Below are 20,032 nucleotides of genomic sequence, written 5' to 3' on the forward strand. Positions count from 1 at the left end.
CCCAAAGTAATTTATAGATTCAGTGCTATCCCCATCAAGCTCTACCATTGACTTTTTTCACAGAATTGGAAAAAAAACACCTTAAACTTCATATGAAACCAAAAAAGAGCCCATAATGCCAAAAAAATCCTAAGGAAAGAAAAAAACAAAATAAAACAAAAAAGCTGGAGGCATCGTGCATCTAAAACTATACTGCAAGGCTAAAGTAATCAAAACAGTATGTTACTGGTACCAAAACAGAGATAAGAGACCAACAGAACAGAACAGAGGCCTCAGAAATAATACCACACATCTGGAACCATCTGATCTTTGACAAACTTGATAAACACAAGCAATGGGGAAAGGATTTCCTATTTAATAAATAGTGTTGAGAAAACTGGCTAGCCATATGCAGAAAGCTGAAACTGGACTCTTTCCTTACATTTTATACAATAATTGACTCCAGATGGATTAAAGGTTTAAACATAAGACCTAACACCATAAAAACCCTAGAAGAAAACCTAGGGAATACCATTCAGAACATGGGCATGGGCAAGGACTTCATGACTAAAACACCAAAAGCAATGGCAATGAAAGCCAAAATACACAAATGGGATCTAATTAAACTAAAGAGCTTCTGCACAGCAAAGAAACTATCATTAGAGTGAACCGGCAACAAACAGAATGGGAAAAAAATTTTGCAATCTACCTATCTAACAAAGGACTAATATCCAGAATTAATTTTTTTTTCTTGTAAATTAAATTTACAAGGAAAAAAAAAAAGCAATCCCATCAAAAAGTGGGCTAAGGATATGAACAGACATGTCTAAAAAGAAGACATTTATGTAGCCAACAAACATGAAAAAAAGCTCATCACTGGTCATTAGAGAAATTCAAATCAAAACCACATTGAGATTCCATCTTATGCCAGTGAGAATAGTGATCATTAAAAAATCAGGAGACAACAGATGCTGGAGAGGATGTGGATAAATAGGAATGCTTTTATACTGTTGGTGGGAATGTAAATTAGTGCAACCACTATGGAAGACAGTGTGGCGATTCCTCAAGGATCTAGAACTAGAAACACCATTTGACCCAGCAATCCCATTACTGGGTATATACCCAAAGGATTATAAATCTTTCTGTTATAAAGACACATGCACATGTATGTTTATTGTGGCATTGTTCACAAGAGCGAAGACTTGGAAGCAACCCAAACACCCATCAATGATAGACTGGATAAACAAAATGGCACATGTACACCACGGGATACTATGAAGCCATAAAAAAGGATGAGTTCATGTCTGTGGGGATCACTCCAGCATAGAGACCCCTAAGTGTCTCTGCCATAATGGAGTTTGATCCGAGACACATTTCTCCCCCGCCGGAAGCAGTTGAGCTGAGGGCAAGAAGGAACTGAAAGCAGCTTGATTTTGCAGAGGTCTAGTTCTGGTTCATTGACCTAACACTATGGCTGGGTGAAGGCTGTGTGGTTTTACTAGGCATTGTTTCTTAAAGTTCCTGTTCTGGGCTAGTTTTTTTTTTTTTTTTTTTTCTCTATTGAAAATACAAAAATTAGCTGGGCATGGTGGTTCTGGGCTAGTTTTATGACTCTATTACCAAGTACTCACTGAAGTTTGTGACTATTCATACGACATTTGAAATTGTTACCTTCAAGATTTATACCTTTGTTTGACCGTTGTAAAATGTGATCTTGTTTCTGTGTTTTTGATGATTAGATACGGAGAAAAGGTCACCTGTTTGTTTTATGACTTTTTGGATCAATCTTTATGACAGCTGATTGTATGCTTTTTCTTTTACTAGTTTTATCTTGAACCCCAGGCTTGCGATGTTGTAACTTTCTCTTCTCCTTTGTTGTAGTAACCTCACTAAGTAACCTGACGTCAGCCATTGCAGGCTGAAAGGTATATAATGAGACCCTGTTCACAGAATAAATTGCTGACTTGGGCATTCCTTAGTCAGTCCTCCAGACCCCATCTGTCTGTCATTCTTTTCTTCCGTGCACTGTCTCTTCCAGGTATTGGGACCCTCTTGCTGGTCAAGAGACCCCCGGCAGACGTGCCGTTCTCATGGACCACAACACATGTCCTTTGCAGGGATGTGGATGAAGCTGGAAACCATCATTCTCAGCAAACTGACACAAGAATAGAAAACCAAACATCACATATTCTCACTCATAAGTGAGTGTTGAACAATGTGAACAAATGGACACAGGGAGGGGAACATTACATACTGGGGCCTGTTAGGGGGTAGGGGAGGGATAGCATTAGGAGAAATACCTAATGTAGATGATGGGGTGATGGATACAGCAAACCACCATGGCACATGTATACCTATGTAACAAACCTGTACGTTCTGCACTTGTACCCCAGAACTTAAAAGCATAATAAATAAATTAAAAAAAAAATTTACAAAAAAAAAAACAGGTCAGAGAAAAAAGTGTTTATGTTAATCTTCCATGAAACTTACATATAAAACTGTCAAACTCTAGGCATTTAACTGTTAAATATTTATCTAGTGTTACTGAAGTGCTAACGAGCAGTATTCAACAAGAAATCTTTCCACAAATACTCATATCTATGCTATATGTGACTATATGTGAATCTGCCAAAGATAGTATTAAAAACATCCAACTATTATAGCCCCAGACAGACTGATTAGAATAAATGAGGGTTACAAACCACTAATTAGGCCACCTTCTTTTTAGGCTTGAATGTGCTGGGAACTCTTCTAGTAACTTTATTACTATTAATTGCTTCAATTTTACCAATACCTTAAGATTTAAGCACTATTATCCTTACCGTAGAGCTGAAGAGTTAAGCACAGAGAAGTTAACAAACTGTATCGAGGTCATATAGCTCATAAGTGGCAGAACTGGGATGCAAACAGAAATCACCTGATACTAAGTTTTAATCTTAATCATTATGCCCAACACCCTCTCACCTAATGCTTTTTTTTTTTTTTTCTTCCATTTCTGGAATGGAATTTTGGCTTTGAATTTTCTAATTTAGTAGAATCTAAAAGGAATTTAAAAATCACTATTTATACCCTAACGTAGTATACAGAACTTGATTTTTGGTGTAAAGTACTTACTACTAAGCCAATAAAAATAATCAAGGAATTGGCTACAGTTAGTTAACTAAAAATTAAATCTGTAGACTAAACTTTACCTACTAAAAAAAATTATATAAAGAGTTGAATTTCTCCAAATTGTTTTATCAATACATAAAATAAATATTATTCCAAATTTCAAATTCACAGGTCTTTGTATTGTTTTGCCACATTCAACATTCACACAAATAGAAGATTTGAAACCAGGCATGGTGGCTCAATGCCTGTAATCCCAGGACTTTGAGAGGCAGAGGCAGGTGGATCATGAGGTAAGGAGTTCAACACCACCTAGCCATCATAGTGAAACCCCATCTCTACTAAAGATACAAAAAATTAGCCAGGTGTGGTGGCACACACCTGTAATCCCAGCTACTTGGGAGGATAAGGCAGGAGAATCACTTCAACTGGGAGGCAGAGGTCGCAGTGATGAGCTGAGATCATGCCATTGCACTCCAGCCTAGGTGAGAGTCCATTAAAAACAAAAAAAGATTCTGCAGGGGATGTGGTGAGAGTTTGAGACCAGTCTGGCCTAATGACAAAACCCTTTCTCTACTAAACATAGAAAACTTAGCTGGGCATGGTGGCATGTATCTGTAATCCTAGCTACCTGGGAGGCTGATGCAAAAGAATCACTCAAATCTGGGAGGCAGAAGTCACATTGAGCCAAGATTGGGCCACTTCCAGCCTGGGTGACAGAGCAAAACTCAGTCAAAAAAAAAAAAAAAAAAAAATTCTGCATAGAAACATAAGTTGTGCTATAAGTATATCATAGGAAAATAAATTTAAAATTGTTCATTTACCATTAACTCTATTTAGAATCTAATTTCTAAAACATATTTTTTACAAATTTTGTATTTGTCATGCATTTTGTAAGAATAAAACCTTTTTTTTTTTTACAAAGAAAAACAAAGCACTTTGGGAGGCCGAGGCAGGTGGATCATGAGGTCAAGACATCGAGACCATCCTAGTCAACATGGTGAAACCCCGTCTCTACTAAAAATACAAAAAATTAGCTGGGCATGGTGGCACGTGCCTGTAATCCCAGCTACTCAGGCGGCTGAGGCAGGAGAATTGCCTGAACCCAGGAGGCGGAGGTTGCGGTGAGCCGAGATTGAGCCATTGCACTCCAGCCTGAGTAACAAGAGCGAAACTCTGTCTCAAAAGAAAAAAAAAGAAAAACAAAGCTAACATATATAATCTTTTCACCTATTAACAGTGTACGTCTATTCTCTTAACTAGCCTGAAAGTTACAATGATAAGCAAATTCTTCGGTTAAAACCAATTTTTCAGTGCATTAAAGGGTACCAACTTTCTCAGTAGAACCTACAAAGTACCATGTAAAATGACATGGCATGAAGACAACAGTGAGAAAACTGTAGTCATAACACAGAAAAAGAAGAAAGGCTGTGATGCATACATAGTTGGAATACACATAATAACACAAACAAAACTGAAGATTAAAAACGGAGAATTTGTGTTTAAATTCAACAAGTCAGCTTTGCAGCCTGAAAATAAATGTCCTCTCCACTTGATGAATAAATGTTATTTCTTCACCATTGCTATTTTCCATCTCTCACTTGAAGTTACAAACTAACTCCAGCAAAAATATGACTTATAAAGCATATTTCACTCAGAATAACTGTCATGATTGTTCGCAACATTTATATGTAAAAACATCCTTGTGACTTATGAAGTCTCCCAAGTACTTACCAAAGCAACTTGTCTCACTCAATAGATTTACTTATGTCAATTATAAAAAGTGAAAGAAACAGTAACTATAGAAAATTAGGCTTATAAAGGTTTCTCCAATAAAACAAAATAAACTGCTTAAATAAAATATAACAATATACTAATTTTAGAATTACATCTAAAAATTATTTTGTGTGTACTCTCAAATTTTATAAAAATCATTCTTAGAATCCCTCACCAGTTCACAGAATAAGTACTTTATAAACTATAAAAGTGGCCGGGTGCGGTGGCTTACACCTATAATCCCAGTACTTTGGGAGGCGGAGGTAGGTGAATCACGAGGTCAAGAGCTCGAGACCATCCTGGTCAACATGGTGAAACCCCATCTCTACTAAAAACGCAAAAATTAGCTGGGCATGGTGGCACACGCCTGTAATCCCAGCTACTCAGGAGGCTGAGGCAGAAGAATTGCCTGAACCTGGGAGGCGGAGGTTGTGGTGAGCCAAGATGACACCATTGCACTCCAGCCTGGGTAACAAGAGTGAAACTCCATCTCAAAAAACAAATAAAAATAAATAATTAATAAACTATAAAAGCAGAAAAGTATGGGTCTAGCATGAGTACCAAACAAGAAAAAACAGAGAATGTGCACAGGAAGATGCTGAACCATAAGCCCTAACATTTTTCAGCAATGAATTCAATGCAATGCACAAAGTTTTGATTTGCTTTCAACATGTTTGAGGTTTTTAGTTTTCTAGTAAGCTAGTCACCTTATTTGTTTGTTGTTCCAATATTGCTTTTTTCTTTTGAAAACAGATAAAAACTCATACTCACACAAACACACTTACTTCATAATTTTCTTACACCTAAGCTAAATCTTTAGAGTAATATAAGTAAATATTTAACTCTATGTAAATCAAAACTAAAAGTCTGTGTTTGCAGGCCTAGAGCAAACATGTTCAAAGAAAACTACATGCCCAATTTTTAAAATATGCAGGACTTAGAATGTATCATTTTTATTTATACTTCTATATAAATTTTATTATGACCATAAAAATGACCCTGTAGTCAAGAACAATTATAAATTTTAAAATAAAGTACTTTTAATATTTAAAAATAACCAAAGGTATTTTAAAATAAAGTATCTTAGTTATTTTACTAATCAAATTGTACTAAAAAGAGTACATGCTAGAAGTGATGAATACCTTATTTATCCCGATGTAATTATTACACATTATATACCTCTACCAAAATATGCCATAGATGGTATAAATATATACACATACTATGTAACCACAAAAATCAAAAAGAATAAATTCAAGTAAGAATAAAAGGATAAAAATGTAACCTATGGGAAAAATATTTTTTAACTTATTTGCAGTTTGAAGCCACTGGCAGAAGAGATTACTAGAGGTGTTATTCCACTGTGTTACCAAGTAGTATATTGCTACCATATTTTACCTACACCCTTGAGAAAGGTGTGGGTACGTTAAAGTTAGTGAAATAATAATGCTTCATTGAATGCACAAGTCTTTTTTTTTTTTTTTTTGAAATGGAATTTTGCTGTTGTTTCCCAGGCTGGAGTGCAATGGTGTGATCTCTGCAACCTCTGCCTCCTAGGTTCAATTGATTCTCCTGTCTCAATCTCCTGAATATCTGGGGTTACAGCCACCCACCATCCTGCCCAGCTAGTTTTTTGTATATTTAGTAGAGATGGGGTTTCACCATGTTGGCCAGGCTGATCTCAAACTCCTGGCCTCAAGTGATCAGCCCTCCTCAGCCTCCAAAAGGGATTACAGGCATGAGCTAGAATGCATAATACTCTTAATGTGATAAAAGAAAATATTAAAAATTAAGTCCACACATAATCTAAGTAAAATCAGCAAAATTATATACGACTATTTTAATTAATTTACATTTAACTAAATTTAAAAATGTTTTTCTCTCATGATAACATGGAAGAATATTACTCTGGACAACTACCTCATACATTGCTGACTAAGTTAACCACAAAGAGCCTCTCCATATTTTTATCATGCATCTTTCATTTCAATGTCTCTACTCTTTTATAGAATAAGGTCATAATTCCCACCTAATAAGTACCATTCATATCTCTGATGCAGAAATACTTCATCACATTCATTCACAGGTGACTACAACAGATATAAAGAAACAGCATGAAGGGTTTTGAGTATTGAATTACATCATTATTTACTTTTTAAAAGTTTTATAGTTTTATCAAAAAAGTATATTTAAATGTAATTATAACTTTTTAAAGAAACTTCTCATTTCAAAGTTATATAAAATCAATGTACTTACCAAATGTAGTTTTGGATTATTTTCTATACTCAGCACTCTGATTTAGTTTAATGTCTGAAGTATTAGTGCCTTAGATATTTCTAGTGTTAATTCTCTGATACTTACACAAACTCAATTTGAATTAAAAATTTTTTTCTACTTATTGCATCTGCAAAAATATATTTTAGTATGAACTCTCTGGTGTTTTCTATAGTTTTTGAAAAAAATGTTTTTCCAAATTCATTACATTTGCTGAATTCTCCAATATAAATTCCCTAATGTTGAACAAAGTTTAAGCAACTGCTTCAGGGTTATTCTGTAGTACAACCTGTGTACAGTAAGATCAGTGATACAAGTAAAAGTACTACAAACCTCTTTGTATTTGTAATGTTTGTCTTCAGAATAAACTCTTCTTCACTCTAAAGGCTTATATTTCTGAAAGATCATTTGACAGTAATTGCATTTAAAATACTTTTATTAAGTATGAACTCTCTGATGTTGAATAATATGTGAGTAGATATTAATGACTTTTCCACATTCTTTATATTTGTACACCATTTCTCAATTATAAATGCTTTTCTGTGCAATAAGCTGTGAACATTTTGGTTAAGAGTTTAGCTACATTTTTTACACCTGGGAGTTTTCTCTGGTATATTTTACCTGCAATCAAGTGTAAAAACCATTTAAAAGCTTTTTCATATTCCTTATATTTCTAGAGTTTTGAGCTAGTATAATTTTTTTATGTTTAGAGAAGTTTGAGGTGTTGTTAAAAGCACTGACATCATTAATAATTGTAGAGTTTCACTCCAGTATGAAACATTTCTATCTGTTAAAAATTGAGGACTTGTTAAGAGCTTTGTGTCACCTTTCATGCTTGTAGGATTTCTGTCCAGTATAAATTATGTGTAATAAGGGTTAAGGACTTTTAAAGGTTTTGTCACATTCTTCAAATTTGTAATAATTATCTTCCACATGAATTCTCAGGTTTAATAAGAGTTGAGAACTGGGTAAAGACTATAGGCCACCTTCATCACATTTGAAGAGTTTCTTTCCAGTATGAAATTCTTTTGTGCTTAGTAAATGCTCAGGATTTGTTAAAAGTAGGATTTCTCTCTTATTATGAATTCCTTTATGTTTAGCAAGGATTGAGGAACAGTTAAAAGTTTTGACACATTTTTCACATTTGTAGGGTTTTTCTCCAATGTGGATTATGTTTAGTAAGGTTTGAGGAATGGTTACAAGCTTTGCCACATTCTTCACATTTGTTGGGGTTCTCTGCACCATAAATTCTCTCATGTACAGTAAGGTTTGATACATAATTAAAAGGTATGCCACATTCTTCACATTTCTAGGGTTTCTCTCTAGTATGAATTATGTTGACTAAGTTTAGAGGTATGGTTAAAAGCTTTGCCACATTCTTTACATTTCTATTGTTTCTTTCCAGTACGGATTATCTTATGCTGAGTAAAAGTAGAAGGCTGCTTAAGGGTTTTGCCACATTCTTTACGTGTGTAGGGTTTCTGTCCATTGTGAGTTCTTTGATGTTTACAAACGCTTGAATAATCATAAAAGGCTTTTCCACACTCTTCACATTTGTAGGGTTTCTCTCCAGTATGAACTCTCTTATGTTTAGTAAGACCTGAGGACCAGTTAAAGGCTTTGCAGCATTCATCACATTTGTAGGGCTTCTCTTTAGTATGAATTCTCTTATGTTCAGTAAGGTATGAAAACCGGTTAAAGGCTTTCCCACACTCTTCACATTTGTTGGGTTTCTCTCCAGTATGAATTCTCTTATGTTCAATAAGGTACGAAGACCGGTTAAAGGGTTTCCCACACTCTTCACATTTGTAGGGTTTCTCTTCAGTATGAATTATCTTATGTTGAGTAAGTTTTGAGGTACGGTTAAAAGCTTTGCCACATTCTTTACATTTGTATGGTTTTTTTCCAGTATGAATTATCTTATGCTGAGTAAAAGTAGAGGGATGCTTAAAGGTTTTGCCACATTCTTTACATTTGTAGGGTTTCTGTCCATTGTGAGTTCTCTTATGTTTACAAAGGCTTGAGGAATCATAAAAAGCTTTTCCACACTCTTCACATTTGTAGGGTTTCTCTCCAGTATGAATTCTCTTATGTTTAGTAAGAGCTGAGGACCAGTGAAAGGCTTTGCAGCATTCATCACATTTGTAGGGCTTCTCTTTAGTATGAATTCTCTTATGTTCAGTAAGGTATGAAGACCGGTTAAAGGCTTTCCCACACTCTTCACATTTGTAGGGTTTCTCTCCAGTATGAATTCTCTTATGTTCAGTAAGGTATGAAGACCGGTTAAAGGCTTTCCCACACTCTTCACATTTGTTGGGTTTCTCTCCAGTATGAATTATCTTGTGTTGAGTAAGGGTTGAGGACCGGTTAAAGGCTTTGCCACATTCTTCACATTTGTGCGAATTATTTCTAATATGAATTCTCTTATGTCCAGTTAGTTGTGAAAGCATGCAAAATGACTTACCACATTCTTTACATTTGAAAGTTTTCTTTTCATTATGTCTTATCTTCTGTCTTTCTGAATTTAAAAATTTATAATAGCCTTTTACATATTCATCACATTGATATATTTTGCTCTGGGTAGTTATCAGACATTGGGTAAGTCCATTATAACCTCCTTTGCACACCTTACACTCATTCACACTTTCACAGCCTTTTCTTAATTGTAAATTCTCATGTCCACATTTATTACATCTCCTCAGTATGACTTTTTGGAAAAAAACTTTTATGCCTTCCTCTAGCCAAAGGTCTTCAGCAAAATGAGAACACATAACTAAAAGAAAATAAAACAACAAATTACTCCACTTACTAGACTCAGGTAAATATATTTTTACAAATATAACCTATAAAAACTATATAAACTATATAAGCAAGATGGTATAGCAAAATACTACAGGCTCAAATGTATTCATAAACATACAAATGTAACAAAACTATACTGACCAGAATACATCTTTGGAAAATTTATAAATGAGTTAAGTGTGTGAAGTGCCCCAGGTGAACTCAATGTAAAAAGCAACATAGGAGAAAAAGAAAAATCTGTTAAATCAACCTGACAGAGTAGTTCCTTCACCCCAGTCAGTATAACATAGTGCCTGTGGAATTAAATTGCCAAGTCTTTGTTTCTATTAAAAGACAGGAAAAATATTGGCACATACATTTATTATGTCTGGCTCTTTGGGGTCTTTTAAGACACTGGTTTCAGTCTCCCATCAAATAAAATGCTGAAAAAAATAAAAAAGAGTATACTTTGGAATGAGAATCTGAGACTGCTGAGACCAAAGGTAAACGTTACAGCAGTAGAGAGACTGCAGTACCAAAGACAGGGAACAAGTGTAGCAAGTGATTAATAACTAGTAACAAGAAATGCAAATAAACTTTTTAAACTACAAAAATAAAGAAAATATTTCAGACAAGACACATTCTAAGAACATGTTTTTAAGGCTTCCAGAATGTCTAGTCATAACAACTGGTTTCAGACATGCCAGGACAAAGCTACATTATAAAGGTTGTCATACGTAACATATATATATGTATCTCCAAGTCTTAGTCAAAGATTACAATGTATATAAAATATTAGGGCGACATGGCCCCATCAAAAAAAACATGACATTTTCAGAAAGCAATTACTATAAAATAAAAATATATAGATTAATTTTAGAAATTTAAAATAAGTTGAATAATAATGAGTAAAAGGAGCACAGACAACTGTTGAAAATCAGAAAAATGAGAATAACAGCAAAAATATTAAAAATATTTTAAAAATAGTTAATTGTGGAGGCAAAAAATACAAAGAGAGACAAACAATTCTAAAAGAAAAGTACAAAAATAAAGAAGTTCAACAAACTAAAACATAACACACAAGATATTTATATGCATATACTTATACACTAAACAGTGAATTTTTCAAAAGAAAATTTCGCAGGCTTGAAGAAAACTGTGTCATATTGTCAAAGTCCTGAAGAATAACAGCTGTCAAGTGAGAATAATCATCAGCAAAAATGCCCTACCAAATAATAATAAGACCTTCCAAAATAACCAGATCCTGAGACAGTATATTGACACAGCATATGGCCAATATATCAAAAAAGGTGATGAAAAAAGTTTCTTCCACTGAAAATAACATGATGCAAGAAAACAATACATAATCATATAAAAATACTTAAGTTCCTGGGAAACATACATACACAAAAATAGAATTCCTTAGTATTATAATAATGGACAGAAAACAATTATTCTCTAAAATTTGAAAAATAAAAGTACAGAAATTATTGTAAATATCTGTTAATAAATATACAACTTAAAAGGATATAATCAGTAACATCAATAAAAAAGTTGAGGGTAGACATAATGAGGAACAATTTTTGTAAGTAACTGAAGTTCATTTCTCACCAGACTAAACATATACTGTTTTATCTTTCAGAGGTTTTATGTAATCCCCAAGGTATCACAAAGAAAATATTTGTGTAAATACCCAAAAGAAAATAAGAAATATGTGAAAGCATATCAATACAACAATGAAACAGACACAAAAGACAGAAAGAGAGAAAATGAGGATTCCCTAGCAAGCAGACTCGGATGGAAATCCAAAAAGAAAAAAAAGAAAGAAAATGAGGGATAAATATATAAGAATCAAAATAATTAATAAAATAACATTAGGAAGTATTTGTCTTCCAGAAAATTACTTACATATATATATAAAATTAACTTTCTAATCAAGAGACATACCTTCAATAAAGGGATTTATTTTTAAAAAATTAAAACTCAAGACCTGACTTGCCATTCTACAAGAGTCAGTTAAGAAGTAATAATTTAAGAAGCCTGAAAGTGGCAAGATTGAAGTAGGCATTTTATCCAAATGTTAACCAAATGAGAGCAGAAAAGGTCAAAGTTACATTATACAAGCTACATTTTAAGTCAAAAACTTAGTATTATATAAAATGTATGTGAAGATAAAACTCCAAAAAGACAAAGAAGGATATTAAGCAATAATAGATTCATTCACTGAGAACTTATGAAAAATTTGTGTGTGTGCATGTGTGTATCTCATATTAGGGTTTCAATTTTGTAAGGTAAATATTGATATCATTGAAGAAATACATAGAAAGCAATATAATTATAGTAGGATATTTTGATATCTCACTTTCTCTGATAATAAAACAAGAGAGTATTAGTGAACTTGAAGGCAGTATAAAACAAGTATTTCTAACAGAGATACAGAGAATAGTTCTCAACATCAAAAAACACACCCTTTGCAATAGCTCATACAACATTGTTTTTGATAGATCACCCGTTCGGTCAAAAAATAAATCTTAACAAATGTTTTAAAATTAAAATTTCAAGCCAGGTATGGTGGCTCATGCCTGTAATCCCAGCATTTTGGGAGGCGGAGGTGGGAAGATCACCTGAGGTAAGGAGTTCAAGACCAGCCTGGTTAACATGGTGAAACCCCATCTCTAGTAAAAATGCAAAATTAGCTAGGTGTGGTGATGAATACTGTGATCCCAGCTACTTGGAGGCTGAGGCAGGAGAATCACTTGGACCTGGGAGGCAGAGGTTACAGTGAGCCGAGATCGTGCCACTGCACTCCAGCCTGGGAGATAGAGCAAGACTCCATCTCAAAGAAAAAAAAAAATTTGGCTAGACACAGTTGCTCATGCCTCCATTCCCAGCAGTTTGGGAGGCCAAGGCAAGAGGATCACCTGAGGTTGGGAGTTTGAGACTAACCTGGCCAACATGGTGAAACCCTGTCTCTACTAAAAATACAAAAATTATCTGAGCCTGGTAGCATGTGCCTATAATTCCAGCTACTCAGCAGGCTAAGGCACAAGAATCGCTTGAACCCAGGAGGTGGAGTTTGCAGTGAGCCAAGATATGCCACTTCACCCCAGCCTGGGCAACAGAGTAAGACTCTGTCTTAAACAAACAAACAAATCTTAAATTTTATGGATTACTTTCTATAAAGAAAATGGAATAATAATATAAAGAATGGAAAAACTGAAAAATTCACATATATATAGAAATTAAACAATACATCCAAGCATGCTCTTGTTCAAAGGTTAAAATAAGTAACATTGTAAAAATGTTTATACAGTTTAATGTAATCTACATATTTATAAAGGCAAACAAAGAGATAATTATATTGGCAATAGATGTATGGCTGATTCATATTTGATTTTGCTCCACACTGTCTTAAATTGTTCAGAACTAAATATTATCATAAACAAATATAATATAAGCTAAAAACTCAAAACACAATTAACTGGTATGAGGTGATGTTCTAAAATATATAACAAAAATTTAAAACTGCAAAACAAATTTAAAACATAGAATATAAAACTTATTGGACAGCATCAAGTAGATTAATATATTCCTGAACAAAATCTTGGAAGAAGACTATAGGAAAAAAATAATACCAAGTTTACTTGAAAACAAAAAAGACTTAGGTACTTCCCAAATTTATATATAAAAAAAAAAAGACCAATAATACTTGACTTGAAATTATTTTACTTCAAAAAAAGATAAAAATAAAGACTTTCCAAAATAAAAGATGAGAGTGTTCAATCACAACTAGCACTGTCCTATAAAAAAATGCTACATGGTGGTGAGGCACAGTGGCTCATGTCTGTAATCCTACAGTTTTAGGGGGTGCAGGCAAGTCAAATCACTTGAGACTAGGAGTTCAAGAACATCCCGAGGTACACAGTGAGACTTTACATATATATAAAAGAAAAGAAATGCTAAAACAAGTCCATTATGTTAAAAAATAAAATTCTAGGAGCCTGCAAAAGTTGGAGATGTGGAAGGCCACCTTCTGTGGAATCTGAAGAAGCCCTCGCAGATTTTAATTCCCACTCTAGATTCTGTATCTAGATCACCATGGCAACCGGACAGAAGTTGATGAGAACAATTAGAGTTTTTGAATTTGGTGGACCAGAAGTCCCGAAACTGCAGTTGGATGTTGCAGTACCGATTCCAAAAGACCATCAGGTTCTAATCAAGGTCCATGCATGTGGTGTCAATCCCGTGGAGACATACATTCGCTCTGGTACTTATAGTAGAAAACCACTCTTACCCTATACTCCTGGCTCAGATGTGGTTGGGGTGATAGAAGCTGTTGGAGATAATGCATCTGCTTTCAAGAAAGGTGACAGAGTTTTCACTAGCAGCACGATCTCTGGGGGGCTATACAGAGTACGCTCTTGCAGCAGACCATTCTGTTTACAAACTGCCTGAAAAACTGGACTTTAAACAAGGAGCTGCCATTGGTATCCCATATTTTACTGCTTATCGAGCTCTGATCCACAGTGCCTGTGTGAAAGCTGGACAAAGTGTTCTGGTTCACGGGGCGAGTGGAGGAGTTGGATTAGCAGCATGCCAAATTGCTACAGCTTATGGCTTAAAGGTTTTGGGCACGGCTGGTACTGAGGAAGGACAAAAGGTTGTTCTGCAAAATGGAGCCCATGAAGTGTTCAATCACAGAGAAGTTAATTATATCGATAAAATTAAGACATGTTGGTGAGAAAGGAATTGATATAATTATTGAAATGTTAGCTAATGTAAATCTTAATAAAGATTTGAGTCTTCTGTCACAAGGAGGACGAGTGATAGTTGTTGGCAACAGAGGTACTATTGAAATAAACCCACGGGACACCATGACAAAGGAGTCAAGTATAATTGGAGTTACTCTCTTTGCCACAACCAAGGAGGGATTTCAGCAATATGCAGCAGCCCTTCAAGCTGGAATGGAAATTGGTTGGTTGAAACCTGTAATAGGTTCTCAATATCCACTGGAGAAGGTGGCTCAGGCTCATGAAAATATCATTCATAGCAGTGGGGCTACTGGAAAAATGATTCTTCTCTTATGATGATTAATTATTTCATGGATTTCCTGCGTAATTAGAGGTGTTGTCTTTCCCCTAGTTGGACTTACCCTATCTTTTCTTTAATTAACATTCAATTCAGTGAGTTTCTTATGTGAAAATATAAGATTTTTATTTGGACAGCAGAGGCAGAAGAGTAGAACTTGTTGTATAGCTAGCAATCTTTTTTTTATGCCATCTGTCTCAAATCAAGGAGTCATCATGGTAGGAAATAGCATGTTAGTGGTCATTTGGCATGAGGGTGCATTCCAGTAATTCTTAATTGATGCTTGATTAATTCCATACCTTTGATTAAAACATGCTAGTTCACAATAAGACTGCTCAGTTTCCAAGGGTTTTCAATCCTACTTACCTTTCTAAAGGTTCTCTAGTCTCTGATTAGCCATGACTGTATTGTACTTTGAACATTTTTTGGACTAAAAACCATCTATTCTAAACTAATCTTACTTGGATCTACAAATCTTTTGTAAAGGCAAGAATAAATAATGTCCAGGATAATTTATTAGTTTTCTCAGTATTTTCCCAAATATTAGAATATTCACTTCATTGCTGGTTGGCTGCCAATGACTCCATTTGTTCTCTGAGAACAGGAGCTTTATCTTTGATATGATACATAATCTCCAAATAGGTAATACTTCTCAACTGATTAGATTTTCAGAGTAGATTTAGAGTTATCCGTTTGTGTGGTGAGGGTCATACATTTTTGTTGAAATTAATAAGCTCACAAATTTGATAAATTAATGATCTGCATTTGTCTCATAACATAATGTGTAATAAAATCTATGGAAAATTAAAAAAATAAATAAAATAAAATTCTACACAGCATGACATTGTAAATATAAAGCTCTCCATTAAATGTAAATATACACACACATAAAATTATTTACTATAATGTGCATAAAATCCCTAAATTTCTGCTATAGAATATGAAAAACAAACATAAATCTGCATAAATCTGTTATTAGTTATAAAATGTAAAATAATTTATAATAACAAAAATATATAGTATTTATATTCAATTGACGTTCTGAGATTAAAATATGTTTTAACTTTAAAATATTTTATGTAATCTTCATTTTTCAAGATTATGAAGATTTTATAGAAAGTATACTAAACAAAATAAAAAAATAGTTAAAACATGTCACTACAAAATTAAAATACACAAAATTTAAGGCAGTAAAACAGGAAATGAGAAAAAACATATCTATAAGAAGCACATATAATAATAACAAAACTGGTAACAGAAACATTTCTTTAAGAAATCATTTTAAACACAAATTAATTAAACTAATTTTTTAAAAAATGTAACCCTAGGACTTTGGGAGGCCAAGGTGGGCTGACCACTTGATCTCAGAAGGTCAACATCTCAAAGTGGGGAACATGGCAAAACTATGTCTTTAAAAAAAATACAAAAAAACTAGCTGGGTGTGATGGCACATACTTGTAACCCAGCTACTTGACAGGCTGAAATGAGAGGGTCACCTGAGTTTGGGAGGTTAAGGCTGCAGTGAGTGATGATCAAAATACTGCAAACCAGCCTGGTTGACAGAGTGAGAACTTGTCTCAGAATTAAAAATATATATATACACACATTAAAAAAATTAAATGTCTAATTGACTTAAGAAAAACAGCATATAATATGCTGCGTACAAGAGATTTATTTTAGCATTTAGTCAAATAGGCTGAAAGTAACAGAATAAAAAATATATATATATTCCATGAGAATAGTAACTAAAATTGGGTTAGGTAGTCATAATTAAAGTAGATATAATATGTCTTAAGTACTAGTATGAGATAAAGACTGACATTACATAATGATAAAATGGGTCAATTTACTATGAATCTGTAACTGGTATCTATCCATACATGCATACATGTATCTATATGTATATATATAGATAGATATGTGTATATATAACATACATGTATACATACAGATATCTGTATAGGGCCAGGCATGGTGGCTTATGCCTTTAATCCCAGAACTTTGGGAGGCCAAGGAGGGTGGATCACTTAAGGTCAGGAGTTCAAGACTAGCCTAGTCAACATGGTGAAACCTGTCTCTACTAAAAATATAAAACAAAAAAAAAAAGGCAGGGTGCAGTGGCACACATCTGTAATCCCAGCTACTTGGGAAGCTGAGGTGGAAGAACTGTTTGAACCTGGGAGATGGAGGCTGTAGTGAGCTGAGATCATGCCACTGTACTCCAGCCTCGGCAACAAAGCAAGACTCTATCTCAAAAAAAAAATCTATATAGATATATAATTAATATAATACTTATTCTATCTATCTATCTATCTATATATATATATCAGGGCTCCAAAATACATGAAGCAAATATCTACAAATTGAAGCAAGAAATACATAGCAACATAATTGTAGACATCAAGATCCCATTTTCAATAATAAATAGAAAATTTAGATAAAACAGCAATAAGAAAACAGAGAACTTAGAAAACATTATAGATTGTATTAATTATTTTGCATATACAGAAAGCCTGAGAGTAGATAATTTATAAAGAAAAAAGATTTATTTGGCTTATGTTTCAGCAGACTGTACAAGAAGTGTGTTCTCATCTGCTTCTGGTGAGGGTTCCAAGAAGCTTACAATCATGGTGGAAGGCAAAGAGCAACTGGGCATATCACATGGTAAGAGACAGAGCAAGTATGAGGTGAAGGAGCCAGGTTCTCTTAATGAACCAGCTCTCTTTTGAATTAACGGAGTATAAAATTTTGATTACAAAGAGGATGGTGCCAACCCATGCATGAGGAATTTTTCCCTAGGAACCAAACACCTCCCACCAGTCTTACATCCAACATTGAGGATTACATGGCAGCATGAAGTCCTCATGCCTATAATCCTAACACTTTGGAAGACTAAAGAGGATGTCTTGGGGCCAAAAGTTTGAGACCAGGCTGGGCAACATAGTGAGATCCTATTCCTACAAATAATCAAAAAATTAGCCAGACATGGTAGTGCATGTCTGTAGTCCCAGCTACTAGGGATGCTGAGGTGAAAGGATCATATGAGCCCTGGAGGTTAAGGCTGCAGTGAGCCAATATCATGCCACTGCACTCCAGCCTGGTGACAGAGTAGGATTCTATCTAAAAACAACAGCAAATACATGTAAGTATACCAAAATTATCCGCTGTGTGTTTTCTGACCAAAACTCAATAAAATTAAGAACTAAAAGCAAAAGTAAAACTGGCAAATCTAAAAGTATAAAATGAAAACAGACTCTTCAACATATTCTTGCTCAGCAGTAAAAAATTTAATTTTTCAAAGGTGTCAATACAACCTAGAGTGGTGAACAAATTTAATATAATCTTTATAACAATCCCAATGGCAGTTTTTAACAGAAATAATATAGTTTGGCTGTGTCTCCACCCAAATCTCATCTTGAATTGTTGCTCCCATAATTTCCATGTGTCATGGGAGAGACCTGGTGAGAGGTAATTAAATCATGAAAATGGGTCTTTCCACATGCTGTTCGTGTGATAGTGAATAAGTTTCAGGAGATATGATGGGTTTATAGAGGGGCGTTCCTCTGCAAACACCCTCTTGCCTTCCATCATGTAAGACATGACTTGCTCCTCTTTTGCCCTGTGCCATGATTGTGAAGCCTCCCCAGTCATGTGAAAGTGTGTGCTAATTAAACCTCTTTTCTCTATAAATTACTCAGTCTTGTGTTTTTATTAGGAGCATGAGAACAGACCAACACAAGAAATATTGTGTAAAAATTTAAACCTCGATTATGAACTATAGCCAGAAACCCATGAAAAAGAACAAAGAGGCATTATACTTTCTGATTTCAAAACATACTAAAAGGTAAAATAAAAACAATGTGGTACTGACACAAGGACAGATTAAACAGATGAAAGTACAGAAGAGGGAGTGAAGAAATGATCCCTTTTTTATAAGATCAAATAATCTTCCACAAAGTTGCCATAAGTGTACAATACAGAAAAGATAATCTCTTCAAAAAATAATGTTGAAAACTGGGTATCAACAGTGATAAAATAAAGCTGAATTATTTATTTCCTTGAACGATATATAAAAAATATTTTAAATAAAATACTTAGATATATAAAATAACTAATCAATTTTTAGAAATACATATAGAAAAAACCATGACATTGGTCTTGACAACATTTTCTTAGATACAACATTAAATACATCAGCAACAAAGAAAATAACAGAAAAATTTAATTGCACTATACTTCAAAGGTTTTGCACCCAAATAAAATATTCAATAGAGTGACAATGCCTCATATAAAATGTGTGAAAATATTTGCAAATTACATATGATAGGAGTTAATATTCAGATTATAAAGTCTTAAAACTAAACAACAAAGTTGAATATGTTGATTTAGAAATGGTCAAATAATTGAACAAATTTTTTGTCAAAAATGTAAACAAATAAAAAAGCATTTAAAAGAACATGGAAAATTACTGTTTTGTAGGGAAATGCATAAAAATCACAATAAAAAACAAAATCACCTCATACCCATTAGAATGACACTATAATTTTTTTTTAAATACCAAATCTGTTGATGATGCAATGAAAATGAAACCCATGTTGATTGTTAAAAATCAGCAGTGTAGCTATTATTTTAAAATGTTATAAATTTACCTCAAATAATTAAAAATAAAATTATTATAAAATACAGCAATCTCATTTATGAATCTATATCTATAATATGCAACACAGGACCTGGAAGATATATTTGAACAATCATGTTTATTGTATTAGTATTCACAAAAGTCAAAAGGCTAAAGCAACCCAGATGTCTTTTAATTTGGAAACAAATTTAAAAATGTAATACATAAATACAATGAAATAATATCCAGCCTTATAAAATCTTGTCACATTTTAAAATAAACTTTGAGAATATTATGTCACCTGAAATAAGCCAGTAACAAAATGATGAATACTATATAATTCCACCAATATGAGATATTTTAAGTAGTCACACTCATAAAAACAGAAAGTAAAACAGTGTTTGTCAT

General features: G+C 33.7%; 1 protein-coding gene and 1 pseudogene across 2 annotated transcripts in view; one reads left to right on the plus strand and one right to left on the minus strand.

The window, feature by feature from the left end:
* Nucleotides 1-8,360: 8,360 nt before the first annotated feature.
* Nucleotides 8,361-20,032, minus strand: part of LOC105726274 (zinc finger protein 257-like) — a 33,154-nt gene continuing 21,482 nt past the window's right edge. For both annotated transcript variants that reach the window (XM_064381552.1, XM_021676499.2), the window contains one exon: nt 8,361-9,910. In XM_064381552.1, coding sequence (XP_064237622.1) covers nt 8,526-9,910 — 1,385 coding nt within the window. In that variant the 3' untranslated portion in view covers nt 8,361-8,525. The remainder of the gene's footprint in view (nt 9,911-20,032) is intronic.
* LOC105726282 (quinone oxidoreductase-like) lies at nt 13,940-15,150 on the plus strand (annotated as a pseudogene).

This window comes from Aotus nancymaae, unplaced genomic scaffold (assembly GCF_030222135.1).
Source record: "Aotus nancymaae isolate 86718 unplaced genomic scaffold, 86718_ANA_hifiasm-v0.15.2.pri h1tg000028l, whole genome shotgun sequence".
NCBI classification, from domain to species: domain Eukaryota; kingdom Metazoa; phylum Chordata; class Mammalia; order Primates; family Aotidae; genus Aotus; species Aotus nancymaae.